Genomic DNA, 16,440 nt, shown 5'->3' on the forward strand with positions numbered 1-16,440 from the left:
ATATTCATGAAGCAGTGATGCCATTCCTTTTTTAAAGAACTAATTGACAATTCAGCCATTTTCGGTGTCCAATTCAGTGATTATTGTATATTCACAGTATTGTGTATCCATCACAACAGTCATTGAGTATTTTCTCGAAAAGAAACCCACACCCCTAAACCATGAATCCCATTTCCTCCCAATCTCCCCAGACCTAGACAAACACTAATCTACTTTCTGTCTCTATAGACTTGTTTCTTCTGGACATTTCATATAAATGGTATCATACAATATGTGACAGGCCTTTGTGACAGACTTCTTTAGTTTAGCATAACGTTTTCAAGGTTCATCCATACTGTAGCATGTGTTGGTACTTCATTGTTTTTTATTGCCAAATAGTACTCCGTTTTATAGATATACCACATTTAATTTATTCAATTATCAGCCGATGGGCATTTGGGTTATTTTCATTTTCAGCTATTCTAAACAACAATGCCATTCTGCTACTGTATTTATGTCATTTATTATACTAGCTTATGGATGTGGTTAACTTTGCAAATATTTGTCACCAAGGAGCCGGTTCCGAGTGAGTTTATCACTTCCTGTAGTGTAAATCAAGATGGAGGTAAACATGGGTGCTTTTAGTACACAGGTCGTGTTATGTACGTGTAACCTGCAGGGGAAACCTCAATTATAATACACAGAAAGAATCTTTCTCTAGTCGTTCCTAAATTGATCCTGGTCCGTTTCAATCATTTAATTTCTGATTAGAAGAGGGTGGAGTTTTAGACCCTAGCCAGATGGATATGACTTTTCCAAAGTCCTTTCCTGAGGATTTAAAGTTCTAAGAAGGAATGAATTCAGGACACATAATTACAAAGCACAAAAAAGCTACCTTGAAGAAATCTTGAGAAATCTCTTCCTAAGTGAAAGGAGGATAGGGAGAACTTTTGGATTTATTCTTACAGGATGTTGCAATTCAAAGACCATTAAGTTGTATATAATGTGCAATCCTCTTTTGCCAGACAGAGAGGTTTCCTGATTGTACTCTTGAGATATTATAAAGCATTTCTAAGGCTGCTGTTAAACTAGAGAATTGTGAATTGGTAGGTTTTCAAATAAGTTACTCCAGACCTCCGTCTGGTCTAAAGCTTCCTGCTTTTACAATTAACTCCTCATGTTTCTTTGTTGCATGCTTGTGTGTGTGTGTGTGTGTGTGTGTGTGTGTGTGTGTTAAACCTAAAGATAGACCAGAAAGCATCTGGGGCCATCTGGTTCTAAAGGGGAATCCAGATTTCTATGAGGGCTAGCTACTAAATGTAAAGAGGATAAACAATGCTATCTTAACTTACAACTCTTGTGCTAACCTTCAATCATTACCATCCAAAATGCCCCTAACTCACACTGGTGTTAAACTTCATGGTGTTTTCCTTTATGAATGAAGCAGGTTGGTCTGTCTTAACACAAACCACAGTACAGGCATGAACACTGCTATGTTGTTTTTAGCCAGGCTTCTGAGAGATTACAAAGAAAAGTGGACAAGTTAGGCATAAGGTAATTCTTCCTTCTTGGTGCCTGTTCACTCTTGTTCTGTGCTTCCAAATAAAGGATTGTGATTAATGGCATTGAGACATGTGTATTGTCATATGTGAAACAGAGCACCATTCCATGTTCGATGCATGTGACAAGGGCTCGGGGCCGGGGCAGTGGGATGATCCAGAGGGATGGGAGGGGGAGGGAGGTGGGTGGGGGGTTCGGGAAGGGGAACACATGTAAACCCATGGCTGATTCTTGTCAACGTATGGCAAAAACTATTACAATATTGTAAAGTAATTAGCCCCCAAGTAAAATAAATAAATTTATAAAAAATAAAAAATAAAAAAAAAAAAAAGAAAAAAAAAAAAAGAAAGAGTCATCAAGAGCAAAGGGAAAAGATTGCTAACAAGTGGGATGACTCAGGGCTTGTGTACTGGCCAGGGCAATGCAAGATTCTACTGTATATATCACTTATCAAAGTGCCACATGAATGCTTCCTAATTTTAATATAATTTGGGAGGTGCATTTCTCTGCTCTCCAAAGCAAGATTCTTTCTTCTGCAACTGAAGTAAGACAGGTTACGTTTCAAGTTTTTTCCCTCAAGATTCTTAATTTGAGAGGAATAATAATGAAAACACCACCAATAATATGTAAAAAGCCCTTACTCTAGGTTGCCATTTAACTCTATTAAGTCAACCCTGTTTAACATGTGAAGAAAGTAAAGTGCAGAGAGGTTCAGAGACTTGCCTAGGCTTACACAGCTGGTAAGTATTAGAGCTTGGATTTGAATTCGGCAGAAGACTCTAGAACCCAGGCTCTCAACAACCTAAATAAGAAATTGTGCTGTTCTTAATTCAGTGTTGTGACAAAAACATTTTTACTGCTAATTAAAAATATCATGTAAGTACTCAAAGTAGATATTTATGTAAATGTAAACACACACGTAAGAACTATAATACTATATTTATTTTCTAAAAAAAATATTTTTGCATGCCATTTTGTCCCAGGGAAAAGCCTTATTTTCCTTCAAAATGAAGAGGAATAACATTTGATTTTGTGGGGGAACTGTTAAAATTACTTTGATGGTTCCATTCGTGCACAGCATTAAGATTTATGACAAATATGTAATCTGTTTATTTGTCACCCAACTTGGATGACTTCCAAATGTTTCCTCTTAGTAGCTCTTGATTTTTGTTTGGATATTTTCAATCACCAAACAGTCAAACAACAATGTCTGAATCACGTTTGCTCCAGTTAGAAAATACCAACATGTTGAAAGGCAGCTTTGGTTATTTAAAACCCTACTACATTGACGTGCAACTTTGAAGAGCATGCATGCTTTTATGGACTGGATTTTTTAAAAAAGAAGCAAAAAGAGGGGAAAAAAAACCCCTAAAACAAACAAGTTTGCGGCCCAAGTCCCTTCTTTGCTATTTACTGCAGTGAGTTTTCCTACTCCGTTTTGCTGGCGAAAGCACGCTCAACAGATCAAACTGTCCGAAAAAGGCCGTCTGCATCCCTCATGTTTAGAAGCGAGGGATTTAGTTCTCCTTCCTTCACACATCAAAGAAAGCACTCGAGGAGGAAATAAACCATAATTAGGCATGAGCAAGCGAGCAGACCGACCCCTTCCTCTCCCTTCCCCATCCCCGCCCCCCAGGCCCTGGCAACCATCCTGGGCGCGAGCGAGGAGCCGGCCACCGCAGCAGCTGCAGCGAGCGCGCGTCCACGCCGCGCCCGCCGCTAGGATCTGGGCGGCGGCGGGGCCGGCCCGGGGTCGCGCGTACTCGGGAGCGCGCTCATGCAGCGGTTTTCTTCTCCCACAATCCAGAGGCTTGCGGCGCGGGAGGGGCGGGGAGTCGGCGGAAGGATATGGCCGCGGAGGGAGCTGCACGCTCCCTTTGACGGCTGGCTGGAGGCGGTAGTTGAGCGGCGAGGAGTGGGGTGTGATTCGGCACTGCGGTTCTGAGGCCGTTACTCCGGCTCCTCCAGAGAGGGCGGAGGAGGAGGCTGGAGCGCGGCGGTGATTTTGTGCCAGGGCTTCCCAGAGGCGCACTGAAAAGGCTGGCGGGGCTCGGGAAGCTTGGGGGTTAGGGACACTCATTCAAGCCCCCACCCCCCGGGAGGGGAAGGGGGCAGGCGGCGAGGCTCGAAGGCGGCTGAGAGATGGTGTGTGCTCGGGGGGAAGGAGCGAGCGCTGCCTGTCGTTGGTGAGGGGCTGCAGGCAGGGAAAGCTCCGTGGGTCAAAGCTGCTCCATGCCCACTGGTGGGTGGAACGTGTTGAGCGGAACACTGAGGTTTAGCCTGGCGGCCGCTCGGAACCCTTAACGTGGTATCTAACGTGGGATTTCATTTAGCCCGCGGTGGGATTAATTCGTTGGGGGCAGCCTCGCTGGTCTGGCGCCTCCGGGAGCTGGGCAACCTTGACGGGCTTTTTGTCTTGCTGCTCCAGCCCCTTCTCCCTTCCTCCTCCTCCAGATGCCTTTTCTCTGCCCCTCCTCGCCCGGTACAGACATTTCCAGCGCAGGCTGCCGCTCGTGGCTGCTGTCGAAGCCACTTTTCGGGATTTCGATTCGTTTCCCTCTGGGGTGTTTTTTAAGGAGGGAGAGTTTTTCTCTCCTCCACGATGGGATTTTCTACCCGTGCCAAAATGGACTTTCATTGATTTCTACTTACTTCTTCAACGTTTAGTGACCAATTCTCTAGGCGTTTTTTTGTGGTAGTTCCTTTTTTTTTTTCAAGTACATTCTCTGTAAAATGGAGAACGAGGTTTTTACTCCCCTTCTGGAGCAGTTCATGACCAGCCCCTTGGTCACTTGGGTAAGTGGGGTGTTATTTGTTGCATATTTTGCTGCATTATTTGTGGCTGCAGAGATGGAGGTGGGCGTTCGTGTCGTGATGAACATTCTGTTCTAGGTTAAGACGTTTGGACCTCTGGCTGCAGGAAATGGGACCAACCTGGATGAATATGTGGCTTTGGTGGATGGGGTATTCTTGAACCAAGTCATGCTTCAAATGTAAGTGCTCTGTTTTTTCTTTCTAGGCAGCTTTTTTTTTTCTAATTGCATACTGTGAACTTAGAGACTGTTTTAAGATCTTTGGTCAGAAAAATTCAGGTGGTTTAAGAATTGCACCTTGAAAGGAGTGATAATCTTACATGCCCACCCCATTTATCACAAGCCAGTAATTATACCTGTTAAAATTGTGAAACTTTGATTTTTCATTCTGCAAATCATGTATTGTCACTTACTGTCTTCAGTGCTGAAATCCACACCATATTGTGTCCTTTTTGATAATTTGGTAAAATGAGGAGGAGAATTAGAATAGTTTCCTGAGGTGGGGGGCGGGGGTCGGGGTGGGGGAAGCGTTTACTGTAAAGTTATGTGCATTTGGTACAGAATGTTTCTTATTAACCTTTGTGTCTAAAAATAAATGGCTCAAAATTTGAAACTGGTGAAGTAATAACAGATTTCAGAGAAAAGAATTTCAAACAGCAGTTCTGATTGGTGAGGACTGTTGCTGTAGGAAGTAATTTAAATGCATATAATAACTAAAGTCTGATTAGATGATTGATTGTGTGAATTATTTGATTAATATTTGGGGAATCATTTTAAGGTGTTCTTAGAGCTTGTTTTGAAATGCAGGTGGTTGAAATCTTGATGACAATTAGCTAATGATTTAGTAGGCAAATCTTTGTCTTTTATGTTTATAATGTCTTTAAATTAAGTAGAAAAGTGTTTTTGAGTTGGCAGTTGAATATCAAAATCACATTGGTAGCTGGATCAATGAAATAAAAACTATTTTTATCATAGGTATTGTAGCATTAGGTGCATTCTCAGCACATCAGTGTAGTGAATATTACAGCTGTGCTCAAAATTATGTGTATTAGCCTTATTTCTCTTGAATACTACCTGATTACAAGAGTAGTTTGAAACTTTCCATTTTAAGATATTCTTTGTGTTACATATGTGGGAATTTAGTGCATTATTAGTAAATGTTATCAGAGAATAAGTCTACTGTTAATAGACTAATACCCTAACATAATGATCAATTCTGTATATTTTTGGTATTAGTTTTCTCTTTAGATTTTTCTACTTAAAAGAAGGTATAGTGAAATCCAGAAATAAGTGTTCCACTTGTAACTTCAATCTGTGTACTCAGAGTCTTGTAGTCTGTATGCTCAAAGAGACTTTTGTGCTGTTTTTCATGTATATGTTAATCCTACAGGAAAGTATTATACTACTACATGTTTCCAAAAGTGTTTTTTTTGTATAGGCACCTAAAGAAATATATTATCTGAATGTATTTTTTTTTCTTAAGAAAGGAAAAGGGAATGTGGACATTAATTATTTCCAGGGATAATAAATATATTTTGGGCAGCTTTCCCATGGAAGTATCTTTAATCTTTGAAATATCCCTCTATTTCCCAAGCAAAATGGTAGAATAATTAAACCAACTTCTATTTTAGGGAACACAAATGACAAGAAGGGTAGCCATTACAGTAGATATTCAGAACTTGTTCCCCTATGTCTCTTCTTATTTGTTTTTAGACAGAAGATTTTGAGTTTGTATGTTGAACCCTAAAAAACAGGTGTGCTCGTAAATATAGGAAAATACATTAGTTTTCCCCTTTAATGGTTTTTATTTGAATGATTCTTTTTCCAAAAAATGTTTAGTAAATTTTTTTTGAAGCCAGGATAGTTAGCCGAGGTGCTAAAAACAGACACTTGAGCTTGTTTCCACTTTGGGTACAGTTTTATACTTAAAATATATATGTGTGTGTATATTTTGAAAGTAACGGTGTTCCAAAATAGTGGTTGCCAGGTTGTTTTTTTGGAAAGACTAGCTCCATTCCAAACCTCAAATCTGCTTCTGTTTTTAATTCCACCTTTTAGTTTCTTTAAAAGTTTTTTCAGTGTCCTAATTCTGTTCTGAATGACCTGTATAAATTAAAGGAAAAGAAAATTAAGAAAAAAAAGAAAGACATATGTTTTAGTTTTTTAAAAAGTATCTTATGAGATCAACACAAATTTATGGTAATTTATTACCTAATTATTTACCTAATAGGGCAACAAAATACACATTGTTTTAAAAGCTATATTTTGCTAATTTTGAAATCATTAAGATTTCTACTGAGCACTTTGCTCAAATTAACTTTTGATTTATTATATTAAATTGTCAGTTGAAATTGTACCTAGTAAGTTAACCTAAAAATAATTTCTAGGTTAAGTTTGGTTATAAAATTTGTGGGTGAGAACCATTTGTAAATGCAGCATATGGATTTTTTGTTTGTTTGTTTTTGGTCACATTTCTTGTGCTTGGAGTTCATTGAGCTTCTTGGATCTGTGGTTTTATAGTTTTTATCAAATTTGGAAAAAATCTGGCCATTATTTCTTAAATAGATATGTATATATGTCTTTTCTTTGCCCCCTTTCCTTCTCTTGGAAGTCCAGTTACATGTATATCAGGCTACTTGATGTTAGTTGATATACCATTCAGTTTTCTTTTCAGTCTTTTTCTCTGTTTCACTTTGGATAATCTTGCTAAATTCATTAATCCTTTTTTTCTGTAATGTTTAATCTGCTGTTAGTCCCATCCAGTGTGTTTTTCATTTTAGATACTGTAGTTCCATCTCTAAAAATTCAGTCTTTTTTATATCTTCCATGTCTATAGATTTCATGTTTTGTCTTTTCTGTAGCTTCTTGAACATATAGAATACAGTAATAACTGGCTTAATGTTCATGTCTTCTAATACTGTCTGTGCCGTTTCTTGGTTGGTTTTGATTGATTTTTCTTCTCACTATGGATTGTGCTTCCTTGTTTTTTGCATACCTGGTAATTTTTTATTAGATGCCAGACATGTGAAATTTTACTTTGTTGTTGGGTGCAGGATATTTTTGCATCTCATTAAAAATATTTTTGAGCTTTGTTTTAGAATGCAGTTAAGTTACTTGGAAACAGTGGTCTTTTCAGATCTTGCTTTTAAGTTGTGTTAGGCAGTACCACTTTGCTTTGTTGCACTGTTGAGGCAAAACCCTTTTGAGTATTCTGGCGATGGGAACGGGAACTATTCCTGGACTTCTGTGCGCTCTGGGTGGTGTTACCTCTAATCCTTTCTGGTGGTTCTTTAACTGTCCGTGGATGGTTTCTTCACAAATATGTATTGATAAGTACTCAGCTAAAGACTTGAGTGAACCCTGTGCAGATCTCTGGATCTTTCTGAGCAGCTCTCTCTTAGGTGCTCTGCTGTGTATATGAAGGTCACCTTGCTGTCCCCAGACTAAGTTTTGTGTCCTGGATTCAGGGAGACCACTGTGCTCTGCCTCTGTTGCCCATTCCTGTTCTGTAGCCTAGAAACTCTTTCAAGGCAATAAACTGGTGCAGTGGTAGGACTTATTTTGTGTGTTTCTCGTCTATGAAGGATCTACTGTTCTTTGTTGCCTGATGTCCATTGTTTTGAAAAATGCTTCGTATGTTTTTAGTCCTTCCCCATCCCCCCCAGCTGTTTCAGGCAAGAGGGTAAATTTGGTTCCTTTAATTTCGTCTTGGCCAGATGTGAAAATCTGTTTATATTCTTAAAACCTGTCTTGTATTCCTGCTTTCAGATGTGACAGAATTTTGTTATTGGATCCTTATGGTAGAATTTTTTTTTTCGTCTAAAGAGTAAGAATATTCATTAACTTAGTGACTTCTGGATTTGCCATTTTTGACCCAGAATTTGAAAGTAAAGAGTGGACTTCATCATTCTAGTTTATGACTCTGCCTTATAATTTTGGAGTCTGTTCACTGATTTGGGATTCACTGTATTCAGAGATGAATCCTGAATTTCATTGAGTAGCTCCTTGAATCAAAGAATCTCTGTAAGAGCCTGTGACAAGGCATCAGTCCTCTAACTAATGGGAATAGGAAGCTATTTAGAGATCTGTAATGATGGCCAGCTCTTCTGCATGCTGCAGGGCATTTTCCTACTTCAACCAGATGAAATCTTTTTTCTTCAGTGCTAGTTATCAGACATAGGGCTTGGTGACAGTGAAGTGGAAATGATGATTTTCCTGTTTGAGATGTCATGCAGTTTTGCAACCAATTTAGAATATTACTTACTTTGAATTTTTAAGGTATTTGTAACATTGTAGTTGATTTCATAATTTTAGTCATACTACCTAAGGAGTTGAAAATATGGTAATGTTAGGGTTTTAAGTACTATAAAGTTGTTAATAATATCAAAACCGTATTTGGAAATTCTGTGATTCAACCCCATTAGATAGACCCTACAGAAATCTGTACTTGAATTATGTAGTAATTGTGATATACTTGTTTATGGCATTTCTTCTTTTAGAAATCTTGAATTTGAAGGGATTTTCATCTACCATGAAAATCATTCTTGCATGACACATGGTCATCCAACTTCTGCTTAAGTATTTCCTGAGAAGCAGCTTCATAAAGTATACCTTAAGAAGGCATTTAATAGAGGAAGTTGGCTGAGAAATCTTCCTTCATTCTACTAGTGCCTAAGATTAAAAAATACACTGTGCTAACTTCATGACTAAGTAACCGTCAAATGTCTAATAAAATACATGTTTTCTTACCAAGTATGTCATTGACTCTGAATTTTGGTATGGTCTCTCTCATCTGGGTTTTGTTCAGTTTTGTTTTTGTTTTGACTTCTTTAAGAACACACTCGTGATATAGTCAGAGTTGCTGTCTTACTACCTGGTTTTTGATTTATCTCCCAAGTATTTCTCAGATGTGTCCCTGACTCGGGTTAATGCAATAGCCCCTGACTGGTTTTCTTACCTTTGGCTTGCCCTCCCTCAAGTTGTCTCCTCATCTGTAATCATGGGAAATTTTTCAACACGCAGATTTTATCATGTCACTCCTAACTTTAAGATGGCTCAGCAGCCTTCTCCTGCCTTCAGAGTAAACACATTACTTGAATGTCTAGACTTGTTTGACATCTGGCTGCTGCCCGACTCTGTTTTCATCTTTGCATAGTACCAGTCCTCAGTGCTGGAGAAGGCAATGGCACCCCACTCCAATACTCTTTTGCCTGGAAAATCCCATGGACGGAGGAGCCTGGCAGGCTTCAGTCCATGGGGTCGCTAAGAGTCGGACACGACTGAGCAGCTTCGCTTTCACTTTTCCCTATCATGCACTGGAGAAGGAACTGGCAACCCACTCCAGTATTCTTGCCTGAAGAATCCTAGGGATGGCGGAGCCTGGTGGGCTGCCGTCTGTGGGGTCGCACAGAGTCGGACACGACTGAAGCGACTTAGCAGCAGCAGCAGCAGTACATACCCTGAGACTGAGCACACTTAGAGTTCCCACAGACAAGCTGTGTTCTCATATGTCTCTGTGCCTTTCTATATACATTTCTCTTCCTTAGAACACTCTCCACCTCCTTACTAATGCTTTCTTTAACTTTGCAGCCATTCCCTGGCCCATCTGAGGCTTAGCACTCCTTGTGCTTTTGTAGGACCCTATATATACTTTGGTAATAGCAGTTTTTGTTATGCTAGACTCTACTGACTAACCTGTGAGTGTCTTGGTACCAAAGACTATATCCTTTATATCTCTGTTCCTAACATAGTGCTTGATACACAGTAGGTTCTTGATAAACTTATCTTGAATGAATGAATAATAGAGAGGCTGTGTGGTAAAGTGGAATGAATTTTGGCTTTGCATCAGATGGACTTGGTTTCATGTCACCATACCTGCCTGTTCATGTTTCCTCAAACAAGTCATGATCTTTCACACCTCGATTTTGTATGATCTCTATTGGTGTCATCTCACTTAACTTCTCAGTTTTCTCATTTATAAACAGGATAAAAAGAGAATCACAGTGTTATTATAAGAATCAAATAGGATGGTTTTTGCACAATGCTTAGCATATAGCAAGTGCTCAGTAAATGTTAACGGTTGAAATCTATTATAATAATAACTGTCTTCTAGACTTCCCTTCCCCCCCGTTTTTTTTTGTGCCAGCAAATTCCTACTCAGCCTTTAACATGCTGAGAAGCCCCTTGGCCGAGTTAATTGACGTCTCCTGTATGATTCCTTAGCTACCTTTACTAAATTGTTAAATTGGTGTTACTACTAGAGAGTTAGCATTTGGAGGCTAGAGATTTAGTGTTACGAATCACCAGCACTTAGCATAGTGCCTGGCATGTATCACCAGGATGTAGCATAAATTGGTACATCTAAGTTTTCAGTAAATGTCAAAGGAATGAACACATGTTTTGTAATTTTATTAATTTTCAAAATTTTGAGGACACTCTAGTTTTAATGTTGTACAGTTTTGTTTTACTTTTTAATTTGTCTCCTTTTTTTCACTAAATTTTTTAAAAAATTATTTGTTTTTGGCTGTGCTAGGTCTTCATTGCTGCACTGGTTTTTCTTGAGTTGTGGAGAGTGGAGGCTAGTCTCTAGTTGTGATGCATGGACTTCTTATTGCAGTGGTTTCTGTTCTGGCGGAGCACAGACTCTAGAGTGTGCCAGCTTCAGTAGTCATGGTTCCTGGGCTCTTGAGTACAGGCTCAGTAGTCGTGCTATACCGATTCTTTACCACTGAGTCACCAGGGAAGCCCTTTAGTTTGTCTTCCATTTCTCCTTGCTTTTGTTTTCCCTCTGTCCCCTTGTTTATTTTAATTACCTTTATTGGAGCGTTTCCCCACCTATGTTATGTCTTGCTGAGATGAGGTGGTAAGAACAAGCCATAGTTGGTGGTTTTGTATGATATTAGAATATATAGAGCCTTCAGTTTGTGTTCCAGTAACTTTCTTGTTGCTGTTCAACATACTGAGATTTTTTTGTCCACAGCCCAACAGTAAAAATTCAAATTAATGGTTTGTGGAATTTAGAATTCATAAACTCACAGTTTTGTATCTGAAGAGGTGAATCCCAACCTCCTGTCACCAGTCCTGACTCTGGCACCACAAAGAGGTCTTCTGTGCATACCTGTGGACATCTTGCATGTACCTGAGGTCCAGGCTCTTGTACTCCCTCTTCCAAACAGCTACTCCTTGGCCCAAGGATGTATACATCTGTAGCATTGAACACATCCTCAGAACAGATGGGAAAAGAGGCCTCTGCAGGTGCTGAAATTGGGTTCAGTTCAGTTCAATCGCTCAGTCGTGTCCAACTCCTTGTGACCCCATGAATCGCAGCACGCCAGGCCTCCCTGTCCATCACCAACTTCTGGAGTCTACCCAAACCCATGTCCATCGAGTCGGTGATGCCATCCAACCAGCTCATCCTCTGTCGTCCCCTTCTCCTCCTGCCCCCAATCCTACCCAGCATTAGGGTCTTTTCCAATGAGTCAACTCTTCGCATGAGGTGGCCAAAGTATTGGAGTTTCAGCTTCAACATCAGTCCTTCCAATGAACACCCAGGATTGATCTCCTTTAGGATGGATTGATTGGATCTCCTTGCAGTCCAAGAGACTCTCAAGAGTCTTCTCCAACACCACAGTTCAAAAGCATCAATTCTGCGACTCTCAGCTTTCTTCACCGTCCAACTCGCACATCCATACGTGACCACTGGAAAAACCATAGCCTTGACTAGACGGGCTTTTGTTGGCAAAGTAATGTCTCTGCTTTTAAATATGCTATCTAGGTTGGCCATAACCTTCCTTCCAAGGAGTAAGCGTCTTTTAATTTCATGGCTGCAATCACCATCAGCAGTGATTCTGGAGCCCCCAAAAATAAAGTCTGACACTGTTTCCACTGTTTCCCCATCTATTTCCCATGAAGTGATGGGACCAGATGCCATGATCTTAGTTTTCTGAACTTTGAGCTTTAAGCCAACTTTTTCACTCTCCTCTTTCACTTTCATCAAGAGGCTCTTTAGTTCTTCTTCACTTTCTGCCATAAGGGTGGTGTCATCTGCATATCTGAGGTTATTGATATTTCTCCCGGCAATCTTGATTCCAGCTTGTGCTTCTTCCAGCCCAGCGTTTCTCATGATGCACTCTGCATATAAGTTAAATAAGCAGGGTGACAATATACAGCCTTGACGTACTCCTTTTTCTATTTGGAACCAGTCTGTTGTTCCATGTCCAGTTCTAACTGTTGCTTCCTGACCTGCATACAGGTTTCTCAAGAGACAGGTCAGATGGTCTGGTATTCCCATCTCTTTCAGAATTTTCCACAGTTTATTGTGATCCACACAGTCAAAGGCTTTGGCATAGTCAATAAAGCAGAAATAGATGTTTTTCTGGAACTCTCTTGCTTTTTCGATGATCCAGCGGATATTGGCAATTTGATCTCTGGTTCCTCTGCCTTTTCTAAAACCATCTTGAACATCTGGAAGTTCACGGTTCACATATTGCTGAAGCCTGGCTTGGAGAATTTTGAGCATTACTTTACTAGCTTGTGAGATGAGTTGAATTGTGTGGTAGTTTGAGCATTCTTTGGCATTGCCTTTCTTTGGGATTGGAACGAAAACTGACCTTTTCCAGTCCTGTGGCCACTGCTGAGTTTTCCAAATTTGCTGGCATATTGAGTGCAGCACTTTCACAGCATCACCTTTGAGGATTTGAAATAGCTCAACTGGAATTCCATCACCTCCACTAGCTTTGTTCGTAGGAATTGGGTTAGAGGTATTTTAATAAGAAATTCCACAGTTCCTGATAAATGGAGTGTCATCAAGAAGTGGTAGTGTAGGGGTTTGTCCTCTTGTTATCATGGACTTCTTGCCCAGTGGTGAGGGGCACGTCCTGAGGAGGGCCAGAGTGCCACTCTGGACAGAGACCTCTTTGGCCAGGATCTATAAATACAGTACTTAGTGAGAAGGATAAAAGGATGGTTCATTCAGAGATCAGTTCATTCATTTAGTAGCAAAGTCTGTGTGACAAACTATCTGATAGGTGTTTGGGATGTGATGCTGAGTAAGATACAGTCTTTTGCTCACTAGTAACGGAGACGACATGGAGACAGATTGCACTGTGACATACGTGCTATGTAGTGGAATTATGTTCTTGGTCCAGTGTTGGCACAGAGAAGTAATCATTTACATTGAGTAGGAGCAGTCTAATGAATAGAAGTCACAAATAGTGGCAGTAGGAGGGAGGACGTTTTAAGTAAAGAAAATAACATGAAAAGAAATATGAAAATGTGAATAAAAATGGTGGAATTGGGGAACTGTAGGATATTTTTTGTGGCCAGAGCAGAGATTGTGTGCTTCTTGCACATGGTAAATGAATTTGAAGAGGTGGAGAGTGGCAAGCTGTCCTTAAAAAACCGCATTGAGAAGATCGCGTTTTTTTCTGTAGAGATGAATATTTGTTCAGGTCCTCTCCAGAGGAACGAAACTGACAAGATTGTGTCTGTGTGGTGTGTCTGTATGTGTACGTGTGTGTATCTGTGTGTAGAGAGAGAGAGAGAGATGTATTAATAGATTTATTTTAAAGAATTGGCTCAGGAGATTGTGGAGGCTTAGTCAGAAATCTTATGGAATGGGCCTGCGTGAACTCAGGGAAGAAATGCACTGAGTTCAAAGGCAATTTTTTAGCAGAAAGTTCTGTTTGTTCCATTAAGGTCTTCAAATGGTTGGACAGTGCCCATCCACATTACGGAGGATAATCTGCTCTACTTAAAATCGGTTGACTTAACATGGAATCTTGTCCAGAAAACACCTTCACAAAACACGCAGAATAATATTTGACCAAATATCTGGGCGCTGTGTGTTCCAGCCAAGTTGACATATATAATTAGGCATCATAACTAGTGTTTCTTTAACTGGGTCCACAGGTATTCTTGGGAGTCTTTAGAAATTTTAACTTTTTTGTTTTCATGTCAGTAATTTAAATTCTTTTTCAAGTGGTAATAATAAAACATTTCTTTTGCAGTAGTAATTCCCTATTGAAAGTTTTTTTTTTTTTTCATAGATTTAAAATTAGTTTCTTAAGTGACTTTTTTCACTCAGGCACCTTAGACTCTTAGGATGTCTATGGACAGATCCTCAGAGATTCTTGATAATTTGTTTCTTTAAAATGTGTCACTCACTGTTTACTCCATCTTGAAAAGCATTAATACAAACTAAAGAACATTGGAGTAATTAAGCAGATAACATTTGCATTTTAGAAGGACTGAGTCTTAGGTCAGAACAGAGATACAAACCACGTTGATGCAGAAATGATATGGAAGAGAGAGAGTGCTGACGTGATGGAACTGGGCTACCAGTTTGGTATGGAGAATGAGAAAGGGATGTGTTTAAGATGATTATCAAGCTTTTTGCTTGGGTGGAGAATGGATGGTAGAGGGGCTTCCCTCGTGGTCCTGTGTTAAGAATTCGTCTTGCAGCGCACATTCGTCTTGAATGTGGGTTTGACCCAGGGATCCAAGATCTCACATGCAACTAAGTCTACATGCCATAATAAGACCTGATGCAGCTATATAAATAGATATTTTTTTTAAAAAAAGAATGGATGATAGTGGTAGTGCTTTTTGTAAGTAAAGCATTATGAAAAATTAAGGGGAGGGGAAGTGTGGAAAACAGTTTTAGTTTGGAATGTCTGGTAAACAGAAATATCTTGTGGGCAGGTGGTTTGTGCTCAGGAGAAAGGCTTAGGATAGAGATAGAAATACGGGAATTAGCTTTTAAGTTTGTAATAGAAATTAAGGACATGGATGTCAAAAAATAAACAAAAGGGCCAATGACATATCCTAGGAAGCAGCAACATTGAAAGGCTGGAAGTTTGAGGAAAGTGGAAAATTTCACAAGGCTGCTGGGAGGAAATCACAAAGGGAGTCAGTTAAAAATGAATACAAGTATTGTCTTGCAGGGTTGATGGCTTATTTGAGATTTGGAAACCACACATTTTAGCAGAGCCAGTCAGCATGGTTCAGTTCAGTGATGCTTAACACTCAGAAACTGACCCAGAAGATCTGTGCAGTTTATTCAAAATTAGGGATTGATTCAGAGATGTGGAGTGGGAACATTTTCAGATGATAAGTGAAATGAATAGAATGTGACCATTAAAGTGAGGAAGGAAGTGTCGTCAGGGGAGGTTGATAGACTAGAGTTTGCAGTAATGAAGAGTTGGTTTAGAAGGAGTGAAGAAGTGAGACAGAGTGGTGTGTAATGTTGAGGTCAGAGGGGACTTTTGGAATTTGAGATTTTGGAGGTTGCAATTCTGAATGGTCATTTACAGCCAAACTTACACCATGGTAATGGGTGATAAAATAAAATAGAGTGAAGGTAACTAAAGTTGAGAAGGAACTTATTTCCTTATTCTTTATGAAGCTATGATCTCTTGATCACCATTAGAGGTAGGCAAAAGTATTTTGAATTAAAAAAGAAAGCTGGATAATAAATAGTTCATTTTAACAATGTTATAATTAAAGAAAATTTTATTAGCATAATCCTTGTATTAATCAAACTTTGTGGAATAGCTAATAGTTTTTTGGGAAGTTTTTTAAATTATGTATTCTTAATGTGACTTACTTTCCTAGTGATAGCCAGAAAAAAATTTGAACTTCACATTACCATTGACAACATGACTGTTGCCTTTCCCCCGCGTGGTAAAGGACCAAGGATGATGGCTTAAGTTTTAGGTGTTGGGTTCTAGTCCTTGAGTAAGACCTGGATTGTTTATTACGAAGTGGTAGTGGATAAGAAGTGAAGAAAGACCAGTGGAGGCAGTACTCCAATCCTTCTTTTTTTTTTTTTGTAAGATTAAGGAAAATTTTATTTTGCATTATTTCTGAGAGAGTATTTTTTTAAGTATAATTGATTAACATTATATTAGTTTCAGGTATGCAGCATAATGATTCAGTATTTGTATATACTGTAAAATCACAGAAGTCCAATGAACATTCATCACCATTCCAGTCCATTTTTGCTGAGACTGGTTATGAAAGGGTAAATCACAGTAAAATCCTAGTTGATTTGAATGTTCAGTGAAAATGGAGTGTTTATTTATAATTG

At 39.4% G+C, this 16,440-nt stretch overlaps 1 protein-coding gene across 13 annotated transcripts in view; it reads left to right on the forward strand.

The window, feature by feature from the left end:
• The first annotated feature begins 3,456 nt into the window (after nt 1-3,456).
• CCDC88A (coiled-coil and HOOK domain protein 88A) overlaps nt 3,457-16,440 on the forward strand; it is a 110,321-nt gene continuing 97,337 nt past the window's right edge. For all 13 annotated transcript variants that reach the window (XM_081589481.1, XM_081589483.1, XM_081589482.1 and 10 more), the window contains exons 1-2: nt 3,457-4,335; nt 4,432-4,532. Coding sequence is in view for 9 of the 13 variants with exons in the window: in XM_081589472.1 (XP_081445598.1) it covers nt 4,273-4,335; nt 4,432-4,532 (164 nt within the window). In the remaining 4 variants the exon portion in view is untranslated. The remainder of the gene's footprint in view (nt 4,336-4,431; nt 4,533-16,440) is intronic.

This window comes from Giraffa tippelskirchi, chromosome 4, assembly GCF_054371585.1.
Source record: "Giraffa tippelskirchi isolate mGirTip1 chromosome 4, T2T-mGirTip1v1.2.pri, whole genome shotgun sequence".
In the NCBI taxonomy this organism is placed as follows: domain Eukaryota; kingdom Metazoa; phylum Chordata; class Mammalia; order Artiodactyla; family Giraffidae; genus Giraffa; species Giraffa tippelskirchi.